This window comes from Girardinichthys multiradiatus, chromosome 11 (genome assembly GCF_021462225.1).
Source record: "Girardinichthys multiradiatus isolate DD_20200921_A chromosome 11, DD_fGirMul_XY1, whole genome shotgun sequence".
Lineage (NCBI taxonomy): Eukaryota > Metazoa > Chordata > Actinopteri > Cyprinodontiformes > Goodeidae > Girardinichthys > Girardinichthys multiradiatus.
In genome coordinates this window covers 24,901,030-24,918,522 of record NC_061804.1, presented here as the reverse complement: position 1 = coordinate 24,918,522, position 17,493 = coordinate 24,901,030, and the positions used below count along the sequence as shown (strand labels likewise).

The 17,493-nt window shown below is 41.0% G+C and overlaps 1 protein-coding gene across 1 annotated transcript; it reads left to right on the top strand.

Annotated features, from left to right (window-relative positions):
- Nucleotides 1-1,972: 1,972 nt before the first annotated feature.
- On the top strand, nucleotides 1,973-15,847 carry tmem135 (transmembrane protein 135). Its single transcript, XM_047379721.1, has 15 exons — nucleotides 1,973-2,147; nucleotides 7,299-7,426; nucleotides 8,201-8,293; nucleotides 8,448-8,481; nucleotides 8,584-8,649; nucleotides 9,277-9,323; nucleotides 11,558-11,599; nucleotides 11,683-11,859; nucleotides 11,952-12,021; nucleotides 12,099-12,266; nucleotides 12,391-12,454; nucleotides 12,563-12,639; nucleotides 13,229-13,327; nucleotides 13,422-13,489; nucleotides 14,012-15,847. Exons 1-15 carry the CDS (start codon nucleotides 2,010-2,012, stop codon nucleotides 14,160-14,162), a joined length of 1,422 nt encoding a protein of 473 aa, XP_047235677.1. The 5' UTR covers nucleotides 1,973-2,009; the 3' UTR covers nucleotides 14,163-15,847.
- The last annotated feature ends 1,646 nt before the right edge of the window (nucleotides 15,848-17,493 follow it).

Below are 17,493 nucleotides of genomic sequence, written 5' to 3'. Positions count from 1 at the left end.
CAAAATTACACTCTAAAGCACAAGGACAATAATCAGTAGTGAATAAAAGTTATGTTTTCACATAAAGATTAGAGGCTGTATTTATAATACTTGATAAAATCATTTTAGACATTCTAATGTTTTACGAAATTACAAGCCCACAGAGTGTTGAGGAATGTTTAATTAGTATTCCATGGCTTCTTGTTTCCTTGGTATATTATAATGTGACACATTGGCACATTTGTTGTAGCCACTTTTAAAAACAAGAGAGGCAAGAAAGCATTAAACAGATGTTCAAGTAATGCAGAAAATTGTTTCTCGCCTAAATTTGCCCATGGTCTGAATAAAAACGTAAACAACCAAAAACTTCGACAAACAAGGCTGGACCAGGACACACGGCTCTCACATTAAACAATAAAATTCCCTAAGAATATTATGACATAAGCCCTGTTTAAACCTGGGTAAGTTCACAAACATATATTTTTGCTTGCTTAACTGGACTAATTTTATACTAAATGTATCTCATACAAACAAACAAAAAATGCCTCTACTCTTTAAAATACAGGGATTGCTGGCATTTCTTTTTAAATGTCAGGTGCTCACTTCATTAAAACTGAAATTATATAAGCAATATAATTTCTGCTTATTTTTATGCAGGTATCAAATATAATAGCTTTTATACTGTAGCATAGTTTTTACTATAGTTTCTATGTGTGAAATGTTGAAGCTGATATGTGTTGTGTCAAATGTACCCCTCTACAGTAAGACCCATTACAAACAAGGTACTGCACTATCTAATCTGTAGACTTTTACTAACTCCTTGTTATTGATTGTTTGGGGAACATATCGTTTTACTCTTTGTCCTAGAACCATTTCCTCCTTTGTTTAAGAAACACCCGAATGTATTAAAAGTCCTCCTTGCTGACCCCAACAGATTTTAACTTATGAACTCTTCAAAACGTTGAAATGGCTTTTGTGTGGACTATTTCAATTTTTGAAAGAAATGTATGGGATTCTAATTCTTTTTTTTTGCTTGAGGCTTTATTTTATATCATATTTATAAAGATAATATGAGAAATGTATCAAAATGTACACAATTATATGTCAGTCTTTGTTAGTCAGTAGTCCCATTAACTTTCCTGCTTGCCTAATTGCATATTTTTATTGTTCCTTAATCAGTAGTCATTGGACATACATGACATTGCATGTGCATGTCATGTATGTCCAATGACTACTGATTAAGGAACAATAAAAATTGACAAAGAAATAAGCTTTGAAGGAATACTTTAGAAATTTTAACTGGAGATCTGTCAAATTATTAGGAGGAGTTAGTTGGTTCCAAAGGCTAATACTATGCTGTTTCTGTAAATGCAATTTTATGAACCCTTAAACTGTTGTCAAGTTTGCATTGAGTGGTTATTTGCAAAGAAGCAAATAGTAATTTGCATCAGAAATGGATGTTGGAGGTTGTGCGACCTCAGGGGTGTTCCCATGGGAAACACATACTAAGAACGGAACATTTAAAGCCTTCCCAGTCAGTGTGACTCTGATATAAAAGTAAAGCAGATTAAACATCTCTAAGATACCTTTACTTTTACATGTCATTTTGCTTGTAACTTTGCTTTCCACTTGTTTAGGTGGACTATCTCTTTTTATACTGCCTTTAAATAATGGAACGACTCAATTTGCCTCGTTTTACTCAAGAAAGTGTATGTTCTTCACTCTTAAACATTTTTCTTTGCTCTAAAATCGATAAACAGACCATCTTATTTGATCCGGTTCTCCCAATTTTAACTTAAAACTAACATTTTGTTATGCAGTATTTATTTAGGCTACTGACAAATTGAAATCAGTAGACGTTAGCATTAAAACTGCTCTTTGGATTCAAAAGGCTACTGACCTCTGTCCCAAAGCTAAGCTCTGATTTCCGGGGTAAAGCAAACGCAGCATACGTGCATGGACATTGTCCATCTCATGAGCGCGCACCCCGCCCCTTCCTGCAGAGTGCATTTCGGTTCAACCTCACAAACATGGCTGCTTTGAGTAAAATAGCACACAGCTGCTACGAGGTCGGTCATACTTGGCACCCGTCGTGTGTTCAGGCTGCCGCAGACATAACCAAGGGGGCTCTGGAGGTGTCCTTCAAAATATACGCCCCTCTTTACCTGGTAAGATGTTTTGGCTCTCTGTCAGTAGACTGTGGAGCTAAGTAAAGTTGTCTAGCTAACCGAGAGAGCATAGTTTACATAAACCACTACGGTTTAGCTAATGCTACAACTGGGGTCCAAGTTCGAGTACTGTAGGTGGACAAACAGAATAGCTAGCTTTGTGAAACCCTTCAGTGCTGGGTTGTTCTCCACGGAAGGCCACGAACAGGAGGAAAGTCACAGCAAGTTGCTTGCGTCGAGTTTTGTGTTGGTGCGGAGCAAGCTTCGTGTTATCTTCCAAAGAGTTTAACGGTTTTGCATATGCTGGAAAAAAAGCTCAGAGACACAAGGTACTCTGGATCGGCACCATTACAATCAGTAATAAAACGTTCTGTGTCATTGGCGTTATCTGATCATATTTACGGCCATGGTATGACTCAGCTGTCACAGTGCGCTGGCTGCTAAAAATAGGGTTATGGTGCATTTATATTTCAGTAACTACAGTGTCAGCTCTGTCACAAAATCCCCCCCAGGCGCAGCTTAAACATACATGGTTCAGTCATAGAATCAGACTGAACCACAGCACACATCATAACCAAAAGGTTGCAGTATGAATTCTGTTAGAACCATGTTTCTTGGTCTGAATACTCTATAAATTGGATGTATTTCAAAGCTAAAATATGCTAAATGTTTTATTTTTGATTTTTTTTTTTTTACACCTAATCTAAATTAAGGGTTAACTCAATCCTGAACATTAAAGGTCACTTTCATTTAATCACCCATGCAATTAGAGCTACAATATTTGCTTCATCTGAACAAAGTACAACTGTGTTACAATATGTAAACTAACTAAAAGAATAGCAGACCTTCCCTGTTGGAAGCATACTTTCTGATTAAGTTGGTATGAGCCTCTCATAATATGGAGACCTTGAGTAAAAATACCACGTTTTATGGTTTTATTAATGCAAAAATTCAATGTAGAACATCCTCCAGTTCCTCCAAGGGGAGCCCAAGGCGTTCCCAGGCCAGCTGAGAGACATAGTCCCTCCAGCGTGTCCTGGGCCGTCCCCTGGGCCTCCTCCCGGTGGGACGTGCCTGGAACACCTCCCGAGGAAGGCGTCCAGGAGGCATCCAGTATAGATGCCCGAGCCACCTCAACTGGTTCCTCTCGATGTGGAGGAGCAGCGGCTCTACTCCGAGCTCCTCACCCTATCTCTAAGGGAGTGCCCGGCCACCCTACGGAGGAAGCTCATTTCATCCGCTTGTATCCGGGATCTTGTTCTTTCGGTCATGACCCAAAGTTCATGGCCATAGGTGAGGGTAGGAACGTAGACCGACCGGTAAATTGAGAGCTTTGCTTTTCGGCTCAGCTCTCTCTTCACCACAATGGACCGGCACAGCGCCCCCATTACTGTGGCAGCCGCACCGATCCATCTGTCGATCTCCCGCTCCATTCTTCCCTCACTCGTGAACAAGACCCCGAGATACTTAAACTCCTCCACTTGAGACAGGAACTCTCCTCCAACCTGAAGAGGACAAGCCACCCTTTTCCGGTCGAGTACCATGGCCTCGGACTTGCAAGAGCTGATCCTCATCCCAGCCGCTTCACACTCGGCTGCGAACCGCCACAGCACATGCTGTAGGTCTTGGCTACAGGGGGCCAGCAGGACCACGTCATCCGCAAAAAGAAGAGATGAAATCCACTGGTCCCCAAACCAGACCCCCTCCGGCCCTTGGCTGCATCTAGAAATCCTGTCCATAAAAGTTATGCACAGGACCGGTGACAAAGGGCAGCCCTGCCGGAGTCCAACATGCACTGGGAACAGGTCCGACTTAGTGCCGGCAATGCGGACCAAACTCCTGCTCCGCTCGTACAGGGACCGGATGGCCCCTAATAAAGGGCCCCCGATTCCATACTCCTGGAGCACCCCTCCAGGGCATCACGAGGGACACAGTCGAATGCCTTCTCCAGGTCCACAAAACACATGTGAACCGGTTGGGCAAACTCCCATGAACCCTCGAGCACCCTGTAGAGGGTATAGAGCTGGTCCAGTGTTCCACGGCCGGGACGAAAACCACACTGCTCCTCCTGAAGCCGAGGTTCGACTATCGGTCGGACTCTCCTCTCCAATACCCTGGCGTAGGCCTTACCAGGGAGGCTGAGGAGTGTGATCCCCCTGTAGTTGGAACACATCCTCCGGTCCCCCTTCTTATGAAGGGACCACCACCCCAGTCTGCCAGTCCAGAGGCACTGTCCCCGACCGCCACGCAATGTTGAAGAGGCTTGTCAACCATGACAGCCCTACAACATCCAGAGACTTGAGGTACTCAGGGCGGATCTCATCCACCCCCGAAGCCTTGCCACCGCGGAGCTTTTTAACCACCTTGGTGACTTCAGCCTGGGTGATGAAAGAGTCCAACCCCGAGTCCCCATCCTCTGTTTCCACCACGGAATGCGTGATGGCAGGATTGAGGAGATCCTCGAAGTACTCCTTCCACCGCCCGATAATGTCCTCAGTCGAGGTCAGCAGTTTCCCGCCCCCACTATAAACAGTGTTGGCGAAGCACTGCTTCCCCCTCCTGAGGCGCCGGATGGTTTGCCAGAATTGCTTCGAGGCCAACCGGTAGTCCTTCTCCATGGCCTCACCGAACTCCTCCCAGGCCCGAGTTTTTGCCTCTGCCACAGCCCGGGCCGCAGCACGCTTGGCCTTACGGTACCCGTCAGCCGCCTCAGGAGTCCCACAAGCCAACCACAGCCGATAGGACTCCTTCGTCAGCTTGACAGCATCCCTTACTGCCGGTGTCCACCACCGGGTTTTGGGATTGCCGCCGCGACAGGCACCGCAGACCTAACGGCCGCAGCTACGGGCAGCAGCATCGACAATAGATGCGGAGAACATGGTCCACTCGGACTCTATGTCTCCAACATCCCCCGGGATCTGGTCGAAGCTCTCCCGGAGGTGGGAGTTGAATACATCCCTGGCCGAGGGCTCTGCCAGGCGTTCCCAGCAGACCCTCACTATGCACTTGGGCCTGCCAAGTCTGTCCGGCTTTCTCCTCCTCCAGTGGATCCAACTCACCACCAGGTGGTGATCAATTGACAGCTCAGCCCCTCTCTTCACCCGAGTGTCCAAAACATGCGGCCGAAGGTCTGATGATACGACAACAAAGTTGATCATCGACCTCCTGTCTAGGGTGTCCTGGTGCCAAGTGCACTGATGGACACCCTTATGTTTGAACATGGTGTTCATTATGGACAATCCGTGACTAGCACAGAAGTCCAATAACAAAACACCACTCGGACTCAGATCGGGGAGGCCATTCACGCATCTCCAGGTGTCACTGTCGTTCCCCACGTGGGCGTTGAAGTCCCCCAGCAACATAATGGAGTCCCCGGGAGGGGCACTATCCAGCACCCCCAACAGGGACGCCAAGAAGGCCGGGTACTCTGCACTACCACTCGGCCCGTAGGCTGTAATGATAGTCAGAGACCTCTCCCCAACCCGAAGGTGCAGGGATGCGACCCTCTCATCCACTGGGGTAAACCCCAACGCGAGACGGCTGAGCTGGGGGGCAACAAGCAAACCCACACCAGCCCGCCGCCTCTCCCTGTGGGCCACTCCAGAGTAGAAGAGAGTCCAACCCCTCTCAAGGAGATGGGTTCCAGAGCCCACGCTGTGCGTGGAGGCGAGCCCGACTATTTCTAGTCGATATCTCTCGACCTCCTGCACAAGCTCAGGCTCCTTCCCCCCCAGCGAGGTGACATTCCACGTCCCTAGAGCCAGCCTAAGCATCCGGGGATCGGGCCGCTGAGGTCTCCACCTTCGTCCGCCACCTTCGTCCGCCACCCAATCCTCTTTGCACCGGTCCCTCACGGTTCCCCCTGCAGGTGGTGGGCCCACTGGGGGATGGCCTCGCGTCTCTCGTTTGGGCTTGGCCCGGCCGGGTCCCGCGAGGAGCAACCCAGCCACCAGGCGCTCTCCGACGAGTCCCGACCCCAGGCCTGGTTCCAGGGTGGGACCCCGGCTCCACCGTACCGGGCGACGTCACGTGCCTTTATATTTTGTTCTTCATGAGGGATAATATATGGACTATTAAAGTTATAATAATCTTATAAGATTTATGTATTTTAATGTTTAATTTAAATACACAAGCTTTTCAAAAATATGGAATAAAACACTCAATAAAGTTGCCATGTTACAATTGTGGTTTTGTGGTGAGAAATATTTTCAAAAAGCTATAACATGTCTTTCTTGTAAGCAAGGTTAAAAGTTTAGTAGTCTTCTTTCAGCCAGCTGACCGACTCACTGCTGCAAACAGCGGTGGAAACTGGCCACTCAGGCACTTTCTCTGGCATTAGTGGTGTGCCAGTGAAACTTCACGAAGCGGTCTGCACAAATGTGTCGATACGTGTCTGGAGGCCTAAAACCCTATTAAAGACAAGTGGTGCATAGTGGTTGCAGCAAATATAGCAACTCCTTGAAAGGAATTTGCACTAAAAGCTCAAAACTCTTCACTAAGTCACTTGCGTCATACTTAATCTGTGAAGTGACTTATAAAAATAGATGAATCGAGCTCCAGCTCCTTGTTTCATGACACCTTGTTTCACTTTGGCAAAGAAATCTCAAGCAAAAGTAAAATAACGCTTAAGCCATTTAAAAAAAATATTGGTTATGCTTCTATAGGTTTGGGAAAGTTGCTCATCTGTGCAAATCAACCTGTTGTTCTGCAAGTGCATGCAACGATGTTCTGTTCTGGCAATAGCGACATTGTAGAGAAGTTGTAGGCAAACGTTTTGGCTTTGTTGAGAAATGCTGGGTTGTGTTGCATCTTCACAGGGGAAATAGACAGCATTAGATTACATTGCTACTAAATGATATTATCTTCATTTGTTTTCAAATAGGCATAGACAATAAAGTTAGTATCGAATTTAGCACTGCGCATCTTATCAAGAGTCACAGCACATCTTCTTTTTACTCCTATTTGACTTTCCGTTTTTCAGAGCAGTGCTAAACCAATAAACCACTGAGCATGAATGCCAAGTAAAATGTTCTTTGGTGCTAAATATATGTTAACTAATATTCATTACTTAAACATGACTTCTCACAGCTTTCATGATACAGTAATTAGGCAACTGAAGCATAGTGACTGTTATTTAACTATGTGTTGCAGATAGCAGCAGTTCTACGGAGAAAGAAGAAGGATTATTATTTAAAGAGGCTTCTCCCTGAGATCCTGTGGTCTACTTCTTTCCTAACTACAAATGGAAGTCTCTTCATTGTTTTCTTCTGCATTCTCAGGTTGGTAGTTCCAACAGAGTGCAAGGATGCTACACGTGGAAGTGATATTTTAGGCTTAATTGCTGGAGGTGAATTATTAGTTTGTTAAACTACCTTTAATTTTTTTAATGGCTATTTCACAGATGTTCCAAAGGCGTGGCAGATATGTCTGTAGATGCTGCATGATTTGAATAATTATTAATTACCTGTTGACAATTTTACAGTTTTAATCTGAAGATAAATCTTGGTATGTGGTCTTCTGAAATTTTTATCCAAGCACACCTATATTTTTAAGGAGTATAATCTTGATTATTTTATGATTGGAGTCATTTTAATGCTATCAAAAATCAGACAGAAGTCTTCAATATAAAATGCAGCATTCCAGTGTTCGTTTCTGAGAAACCCTCCTTAGGACTGTGTATGCAGAGTATATTGTCAAAAAGAAAGTCAAGTTTACGCTACAGTTGAATCCTGACCTGCTGTCGTGAACTGACCTTGGCTGAAACAAGATACATTTTGTTTCTTAAAAAGTTCTGCCTTTGAGCCCATAATATCTCACTGATCTGTTAATCTAAGTATTATACTCTTAAGTTAAGATGGCGTGATAGTAAAGGTGATCTGAAGTATTTCCTTTATCAGAAGCTGTGTGGAAAGTACATTTAGGTGTAAGTTAAGTGAGACTCCAATAAAAAATGTAATTTTGTGAATTGTCTTTGAAAACCTTAAATTCAAATCAACTTAAAAGCCTGGACTGTCTGTTGGTGGTTTTGACAGTAAACATGTTTGTCTCATAAGGAAATTGCTTGGAGGGTTTTATCCATGGTCGTCTGGATTTGGTGCAGCTTTGCCAGCCTCCTACATTGCCATCCTCCTGGAGCGTAAGAGCAGGTGAAATCTTTGTTTTTTTTGTTAAAGTTTTTTGCATAGTTTGCTCTTGAATGAAATAAAATAATGCATTATTTTGGATCTTACATGTTGGAGGGTTTTTATTATAATCTTGCATGTTCTTTTACTTCTTATATCGCTCTCTTCACCCCACCAGGAGAGGTCTGCTGACAATATACATGGCAAATCTTGTAAGATTCTACTTAATAGCAAATTATCTGTCTGGTGTGAAGCAGTACACCTGATTACTGTGCAAAGCACATTTATGATGAGTTCATTGTTTTTTTTGCCAGGCTAGTGAAACTTTGTTCCGCATGGCAGTGACTCGAGGTGTTGTCAAACCCGTTAGACACGGAGAGGTAAGACCAAAAGAAGTTGGGAAAAGGCGGTCTGCCACGTATTTATTCCTTTTTTGTGGTTGGATCTGTTGCAACAAATAAAACACAAAGTAAAACATTCTGCACGTGTCTTATTTTGAAATTCAGATATGAAAACGGCTTTCATTTGACTAGTTCTGCATGATATTAGAAAAATGTGCGATGGCAATAATACTGGTACATATTGCAATGACAGTATCAGTTGCGCTATGTTCCAATTTTCTTCTTTCCTCTCGTTCTCATACTGTTAGTATTTTGGGCAATGCCATTTGTGTCTGTGTGAGCATCTGTCTTTCTGGCTAAATGTTATATTAGCTTGTAAAATGCAAGTTCACAACACTTGGCCAAAAGTTATTGCACTCCAACCAGTCGTTTGCATAATGAATATTGCACACATTGATATTGCAATGATGATATATTCATGATGTATTGTGGAGCCTTAGTTTTAACCCGTTTGAAGAAATTACTCTCATCAATCAACAAGTACCATCTTATCACTTACTATTGTATACCTAAACTTATGGCATCATGGTGATGGCATGTTCGAATTACTAGAGAAATATTTCTTCCTATAGTCCTGATTTTGTTTCTCCTGCTGCTCCCCACCAGGTGCTCTTGTTCTCCATAACTGCCTCAGCCTTCATGTTTCTCTTCAGGTAAGAGCATTGCATTCAACACATTGTGAATTAGCTTAAAACCGCTGTTAAACACTATTAATACACCTTAACCGTTTCAGATTTTGTCTCATTTCTGCTACAAACCTCAGTGTGTTGGATTTGAGTTCAGTGTGATAGACCAACACAAAGTAGTGTATGATTGTAATGTGGAATGAAAAAAAGCTTTTACACTTCATAATCTTTAAAGTGTTTTCTGGATCTGTATTCAGCCTCCTTTACTTCCTGCAGCCAGTTGGCAGTTGATGTCAATTCATTTGTAAATGGATTCCCCCATTTGTTATTTATTCTTAGTATAAACACAGCTGTCCTGTGAAGACCTCAGAGGTTTGGTAGAGAACATTATGGAACAAACAGCATCATGAAGACCAAGAAACGCAGCAGGCAGGTTTAGGATAGAATTGTGGAAACGTTTAAAGCAGGGTTAGGTTATCAAAGAATGTAATAAGCTTTAAACAACTCCCAAAGCGCTCTTCAGTCTATCAAACCATCCAGAGAATCAAAACGCCTGTTGTAACTCTGGATGAGCTTCAGATATCTACAACTCAGGTGGGAGGATCTGTAGACAGGACAACAGTCTGTCCTACACTCCACAATCCTAGCTTTGATGAAACAGTGGAAAGAAAGCAAATATGCCTCTTTTCCACTGGCTCGATGTGGCCAGCCCGGAACAGCTCCGCACGGCTCTGCACGTTGTGTGTTGTGTTTCCATAGACCTGCTTTTGCTCCGCTGAAGGTAACACCTCCTGGAGGCGCAGCTTTAAAGCATCATGTGTCGTGCTGCATAACCGCGAATGAAACACCCAACCGCCAATATAAAGAAGAAAAGACCGAAACGCGTTACAAAAACAATAAGTAACATGTCTATTGCCTGGGGATTAAATCTGCTGACTGCATTGACAATCAAATTTGATGAGTAGGATTTTGACATCCGTTTTATTATTATTATTAAATATTTCACTTTCCCTTTAAGAGACTTGGAAAGATTTGAATTAGGTCCCATTTTATTTCTAATAGTTGTTGCCTATATATTTATTCAGCTGCCGCTGAATATTGCAGTCTCTGATCGCCAGAAAAGCTTGCACCTCGTTGTTGCTCCAAGGGTTGAGTTTTCCAGATAACTGTGCGAACTGCATCATATGTTTCTCTCACTCGCAGTAATGCACGTTTGAAAATGCCTGTTTTTTTATTTTTTTTTACGCTGGTCAACTCTTACGGCTGGCCGCGCCCACGGCCAATCAGTGAACAGCCATTTGTTCACTTCACGTACAGCACCGACTCAGCCTCGCTTAGCCCTGCTAAGAAGGAGGAACCAAAAAAGTAGGTACCGGTACTGAAATAACAGTAATGGAAATGCTCAAGAAGCAAGTCGAGTGGAGCCGAGTCGGCCCAAATCGAGCCAGTGAAAAAGGGACATTAGAAGCTCTTTTTGAACTTCGCCACACATCATAAAGGGGAAGAGGTGCTTTGATCAGAGGAAACCAATGGAAAACTAACTGCACATCATTCGATCGTTCCCACCGTGAAACATGGGGGTGGCAGAGTCATGCTTTGGGGATGCGCTTCTTCAGTAGGAACAAGACAGCTGGTCAGAGATGATGGGACAATAAATGGAGCTAACTACAGGGAAAAATACAGGAACAACCGCTGTTAGGTAGCAAAAGACTCGAAACTGGGGCAGAGGTTGACTTTCCAGTAGAACAACACTAAACATACAGCCAGAGCTACAATAGAATGGGTTAGACCACAGCATGTTAGAATAGCCCAGGCAAAGTCCAGTTTTAAATGACAAGACTTGAAAATTGTTAAATTCACAGTAACTCATCCAATCTGTCAGAGCTTAAGCTTTTATACTAAGGAATGGGCAGAAATGTCAGTGTCTTGGTGTGCAAAGCTGACAGAGGCATACTCAGATGAATTGGTGTGATAATTGCACAAAGAATTAGTTCAGGGGGGCTGAAAACAAATCCACTTCCCAGATTTGTATTTGTAAAAAATATGTTGAAAACCATGTATCATTTCCCCTTTTCTTAAAGCGTATGCTCTACTTTATGTTGGTGTGTCGCATAAAATCCCCCAAAAATACATATAGGTTCTCGGGAGAAAAGCTTGAAATAGTTCGAGCTGTCAGAATACTTTCACAAGACGCTTCATAAAATATCTTAAAAAAATGATGAGCGTTTAAGGTTTGTGATAAACTTGGTTTTATGTTGCAGGAGTAAAGACGGCCTCAAAGGCTTTGCATTTTCTGCATTAAAGTAAGTTACCCCTGCTTTGGTTTATGCTTCAAGTTAGAATGCCAGTCGTGTTTTGGTGAGTCTGAGTTTTTGTCCTGTCACAGATTCATCATTGGGAAAGAAGAGATTCCAACTCATTCTAACATGGCAGACCCTGTTAGCACAAGGCCCCCCGAGAGGACAGCTGCCATTGAGGCCGATCCCTCACAGGCATCGGCAGAAAAGCCCGACCGCAGGAGGAAAACTCTGATAGCCTACACCATGAAGCTGCTGGACTCGATGTGAGAAACAAAAACATCTCTATGTAGACAAAAATGCCCCAGCTGAAAGTGACGCCAAGCACTAACTTGTTTTTATATTTTTAATCATCCAGATGCAAACATGGTCCAAGACACAGATGTTGTAAACATTACCAAGACAACTGCATTTCCTACTGTGTCAAAGTAAGGGTCCTTTTTGGATTTCCTATATATACTAATTGGATACCAATAATCATGATGTTCCATAATTCTTCCCTCAGGGTTTTGTCAGGATGTTCAGTATTGGCTATCTTATCCAGTGTTGTCTCAAAGTGCCCTCAGCATTCAGGCAGATGTTCTCCAAACCATCTCGGCTTCCTTCTGTCTTCTACAACAAAGAGAACTTCCAGCTGGGGGCCTTTCTGGGCTCTTTTGTCAGCATTTATAAGGTGTGTAGTTCAATGGGCCTTCTTTGTTTCTATGCTTTTTAATGTGCAGTTTTCTCATGCACTTATCAGAATATCCTGTCTTATTAAGTGGCCTGAGCTATGCATTCTGATGCTTCTTTTTTAGGGAACAAGCTGCTTGTTACGCTGGCTGCGTAATATTGATGACGAACTCCATGCCCTGATAGCTGGTAAGAAAATACCTGCAGAGCAATCTCCTGTGGGTTTTTCATTCTGCTTCTGCTGATGGAAGATGTCACAGTTGTCCTTTTCCACCTTTTTTTTTTCTGTCTCCTTAGGCTTCCTGGCCGGTGTCTCCATGTTCTTCTACAAAAGCACAACTATATCCATGTATCTCTTCTCAAAGCTGGTGGAGGTAAATGATATCAGTCTTAAAGCAGAATTACACTTTGTGTCATAGAAATAAATGTTTCTGATCATAGTGAAGATAAGGTTTTGTTGCTGGAAAACAAACCGTAAGATCTCAAGGACAGAAAAATTGTGCAGTGAATGATTACATGCACACAAAAAACACTGTTGACTCTGGAAATCTAGAAAGGTTTACCCTACATGGAGATATTCAGTGGATTTCTGAATGTAGTTGCTTTTGTGGATTTAATTGTGTGTTTAATTAGGAGGATATCAAACTAGAGCTGCAAGAAAGAAAAACAGTTTTTTGTTTTTTTACTGTGGTGCTATGTGAATATAGAAGGTTCAAATCACGTACTGTGTTTGAACAGACTTTTAATTTAATGACTGCATTATGTAATAGCAAACTGGTTTATAGTCAAACCAGTCGAAAAATCACATAAGTACCAGTAACAAATTTTGAAGACATGGACTTTGCCTGTCAGTTATTTAAAAATTGTGTTTGGCTGATCTGTTTTAGTATTCATAGTTGATGTAAAATGTCAAGTGAATTACAGCCGTTTTCTTTCTTGACCGCATGTTATCTCTCTCTTCAGACCATGTACTTCAAAGGCATTGAAGCAGGCCGGTTCCCTTACTTTCCCCATGCAGATACGGTTATTTATGCCATCTCTACTGCTATCTGTTTCCATGCTGTAAGTAACTTTGTCACAAAATACACCCAGCTGCTAATGAACTGGTTTCATTCCTGCTAACTAAGGATGTGTCTGTTTCATGACATTTTCACAGGCAGTAATGGAAGTGCAGAACCTCAGACCTTCATACTGGAAGTTCTTGCTGCGTTTAACAAAGGGCAGGTACGATCATATGATTATATAAGATATCAAAACCTAAAAGGCTCCCTTTGCTTATTTCACAACAAAACTGACACAAAGAATAGAGGTTTTTTTTACCCACAACTGTGGAATTTGATTAACAGATTTTTCAGGTCTGGATAAAGAAGGAAAATTAAAATGTCTTGCTAAAAAATTATTTGTATTGCTTGAGTATTCCATGTCCCGTTGTGTCAATGTTCTGTATCATCCTGCCAACCATCCATCCACCTGCTTGTTATCTGTGCATCTGTCATGGCAACATCCCTCTGGAATAGAATGTTTTGAAAGCTATGGCTTTTTGACATGAAAAAACATGTAAGAAACCTCAGAATAAGTTACTTATCGTATTAAGGAGTTTTAGACAACAATCAAATGACACTTAACTATTTCAATTATTAATAACAGTGAGGCACAAAAAATGTATAGTGTGTGAGTTAGTTATTATTAGTTAGTGGACTTCTGTTCTCATGGTGTTTTAGGATTATTCTGTCTCTCTGTTTCTAGATTTGCTCTGATGAATCGAGAGCTACTCGATGTGTTTGGGACAGAGGCGTCCAGGAATTTTAAAGGCTTTGTGCCCAAACTGGACCCTCGCTACACTACGGTACTCAGCCGGACTGTGCTTCCACCTGGAGGGGGCGCTAAGCTTGGGTGACTTGAGGCAAAACTCTAGCAACCCCCACCCCCTTTGCAGAGTTTACCTCAGGAGAAAACTGACAGACAGTCATTTCTTCTGCTTAGAAGAAGAAATGGTGAGATTGTGGTAAAAGCAGGAAGACAATTTTGCATGATGCAAAAGCCGAAGTTGGACGTCACGGCTGTCACTTGTGAAGCAGCACAAGTAAGCTTACGGACTTTAACTGAACACTTATAGGTAGCTGGGTAAAATGAATAGAAAGATGCATATTTCTTTCAAAGCATATAATTTAGTTAAACAAATTCTAGTGTAATTAAATCTCAATGGAAGCCCCTTTTTTTCTGAGTATCAGTCCAGGCTGAGACTTGACACACTTTAAACCTACCGGCGGTCGGTCTCAAGTTTCAGGTAACAAATTCCTATAAATTCGTAGATTTTCCAAATCCGGTTCTATCCTGCTTTGGTGCTGAGAATGACTTTGACATGCAGCCACCTCGAAAGATAAATCCTTTCTCACCTAATAAAACAAATCTAGTTAAAAGTCTGCAAACACAACCGGACTAATCTCTGCATCACATTGTAATATAACAAGATTATGAACAATGACTTCTAAACACTACAGACATACTCTGAACACATTTTTAAGATTTCAGGAAATCTAGCATGATCTGTAATTTCCTTTGTTCTCTAGTGAGTGGAATTCATGGTTAAAATGAAGGTAAAATCATTTCTGCACGTTTAACAAGGACATTACTGTAGCAAAAATGTTGTTTGACAAAAAAGAAGAATTTCTGCCAAAAACTCAAACTAGAGTCATGCAAGTCATCTCAATTTCACCATTGCTTCCAATGTTCCTCATTTGGGAGGATTTAGGAGTTTGTCAGTTTAAGTTGACTCAACATTTTTTATAGGTAATTGCATAAAATCCATTTGCATTCCTTTTATTATTCATGATATTATTCATGATATCTTGCAGTTTTTAAGTTTAATTTCTGTTGGTTGTGACTGATTGCGATGTTTCATTGGTTTTGTTCACATAAGAGATGGAAAGCATAAGCTGTGAATAAAATACAGACAAAGTTATTGCTTTGTTAGGTACTGGGTGTGTGTGTGCAAATGTTGAGCTGAAAGTCAGATTTATTTTTTCCTTTATCATTAAGGTGAATCTATCTGGGATCAACATGCACATAACCTGCTCTACATTATGAGTCCTGGTTGTTTCTAAAAAGGCTCCTTGCAGTCATTAACTCTTCCTCCATTTGCCAGACAAGAGATTCTAGAAACTGTTTATATGTTGACAAACAGAGGTAATATATGTTGAGGCCTCATAATAAACTACTTTTAAAAACTATTGGTAGGTGTTTTATGTGAGATTATTAGTTAGCCATGATGACAGTCAGATGGTTACTGTTTTTAAACCAAATGGCATTCAATTCAAAAGTACTTTATTAATTAAATGTTGTTGTAGTTCATATTATAAAGGTTTATTTAAAGAGCCGTAACAATAACAATAAGGGGAATTTCACTGATAAAATATTCAGTGACATATTTTAATATAAGTATTAGCCGGCTCAATTTCAATCTTATCTTCAAGCTATTTTCCTATATTTAGAAATATGAAGTTTGGCTATTGTTGGATTTATAGTTTAAATGTTACCATCTGAGCTGAATTATGTTGTGGAATAAAATGGGATGGAAAACTGTTTACAGTGCATTGTTTACAGATTCCAGAGGGGCTGAATTTATTTAAATAAGGAATTGAAACTTATTTGACCGATATGTAGTCAACCTGTGAAAAGCCAGTTGAAACAAAATTTCTGCTATATGGAGTTAAAACCTCAGGGCTTCAGAATCTAAAGAACAGATACGTAACCTACTTATTGCTTAACAGCTAAATAATCTACAACATTCCTGTCTTCTTATTTTTCGACATTCTTCTTATGCTCCTAACACTTTGGATGCTCTCCATCCTTTGTTGCATGTTGGCAGAGCCTTAGCCTGAGTTTCAGATGTTATTGCACCAACCTACACATATCCAACCAAGCCACTTGTTTGAAGTTACTTGGTTGTGTATCGTTCTGATATGCTCAATAAAAGTCTGTTCTAGGTTTGGTTTGTCAAAATTGGATTGACATGCTCAACAGAAGTTTGCTTTGGCTCTTATACAGTTTTGTAACACTGGAAAATTCCTTTTTTTTTTTTATGCATATGCACCCTGATCCACAAAAGGATCAAAAACCAAACAAAAGGCATGTTTTGACCAGATAGTTTTCATTTTTAGACAAGAAAGGGTAAATAAAGGGTGATTCATTAACAGTTCATAGAATTACTTTCATTTAAGCGCAAATAACTGTTTAGTTAAAAGAATGCTAGAATTGTTTTCAGAAGGACAACAGGCACATTAATTAGATAAATACAGGCTGATCAGCCATGGGAAACAGCTAATTTTTCCAGTAATTCATGAAAGAAGTTAATAATTTATTTGTTCAGGTTCACTATTCCTTTTAAGACGGAAACGAATATGCCAGATTTCTGGCTTTGACTGAAAGCATGAAGTCTCTAAAATTAATTTCTAATATGTTCTGAATTCTGTGTTTTGAGAGTGTTTCATTCAGGGTGTAAATGATACAATAATAATTTGTTTTTATCTCTTTGCTTTCTGTGAACTCGATACATTGAAGTGGATTTCTACCAAAAAAGGAATAGTAAAGCTGCACTTGATTGTATGTATTGGGTGGAATTGATGTATGTGTTTTAATTTGACATTATTTTTACAATATTTGTTTATTTTTCTCAAAAAATTGGACTCGTAAAAACTTCAATGGTTAAAATTTTACCTGCGGAAGCCTGTCTGAATACACTGTGGTTTATTTATTGAAAAAAGTGGTAGACATTCACATTACTTTAATTATAAATGAGATTTACTCACAATGCAGTCAAATGAGATTATTCTACCAGACTTTCATAGTATGAAAATGGTAGGCAGTGAGTTTTTTGTATGTCTAGATTATGTCTGAACTTTACTGATCACTTGCTTACAACTGTGCAGTTTTACACCCTATTACCCAGTTTAAAATGTAAATGATTTCTTAAATTTCAGACATAGTTTATACATGCTGCTTCAAATTGTGATGAGAGTCATTTTCAGAATGTTATTTGCGGTTGGCACATTCATTTTGCATTAATCCAAGGCTGAACCTTTCATTTTTGTCTGAATTTTTGTTCACGCTATCTTTAGAAGAACTGGATGCCGCACACAAGAATTTGGCGGACTCGAAAAACATCACAAAGCTCAATCCATTTTTTATTTCTTTTCGACAAGTGATGAGGATACTTCACAAAGATTATT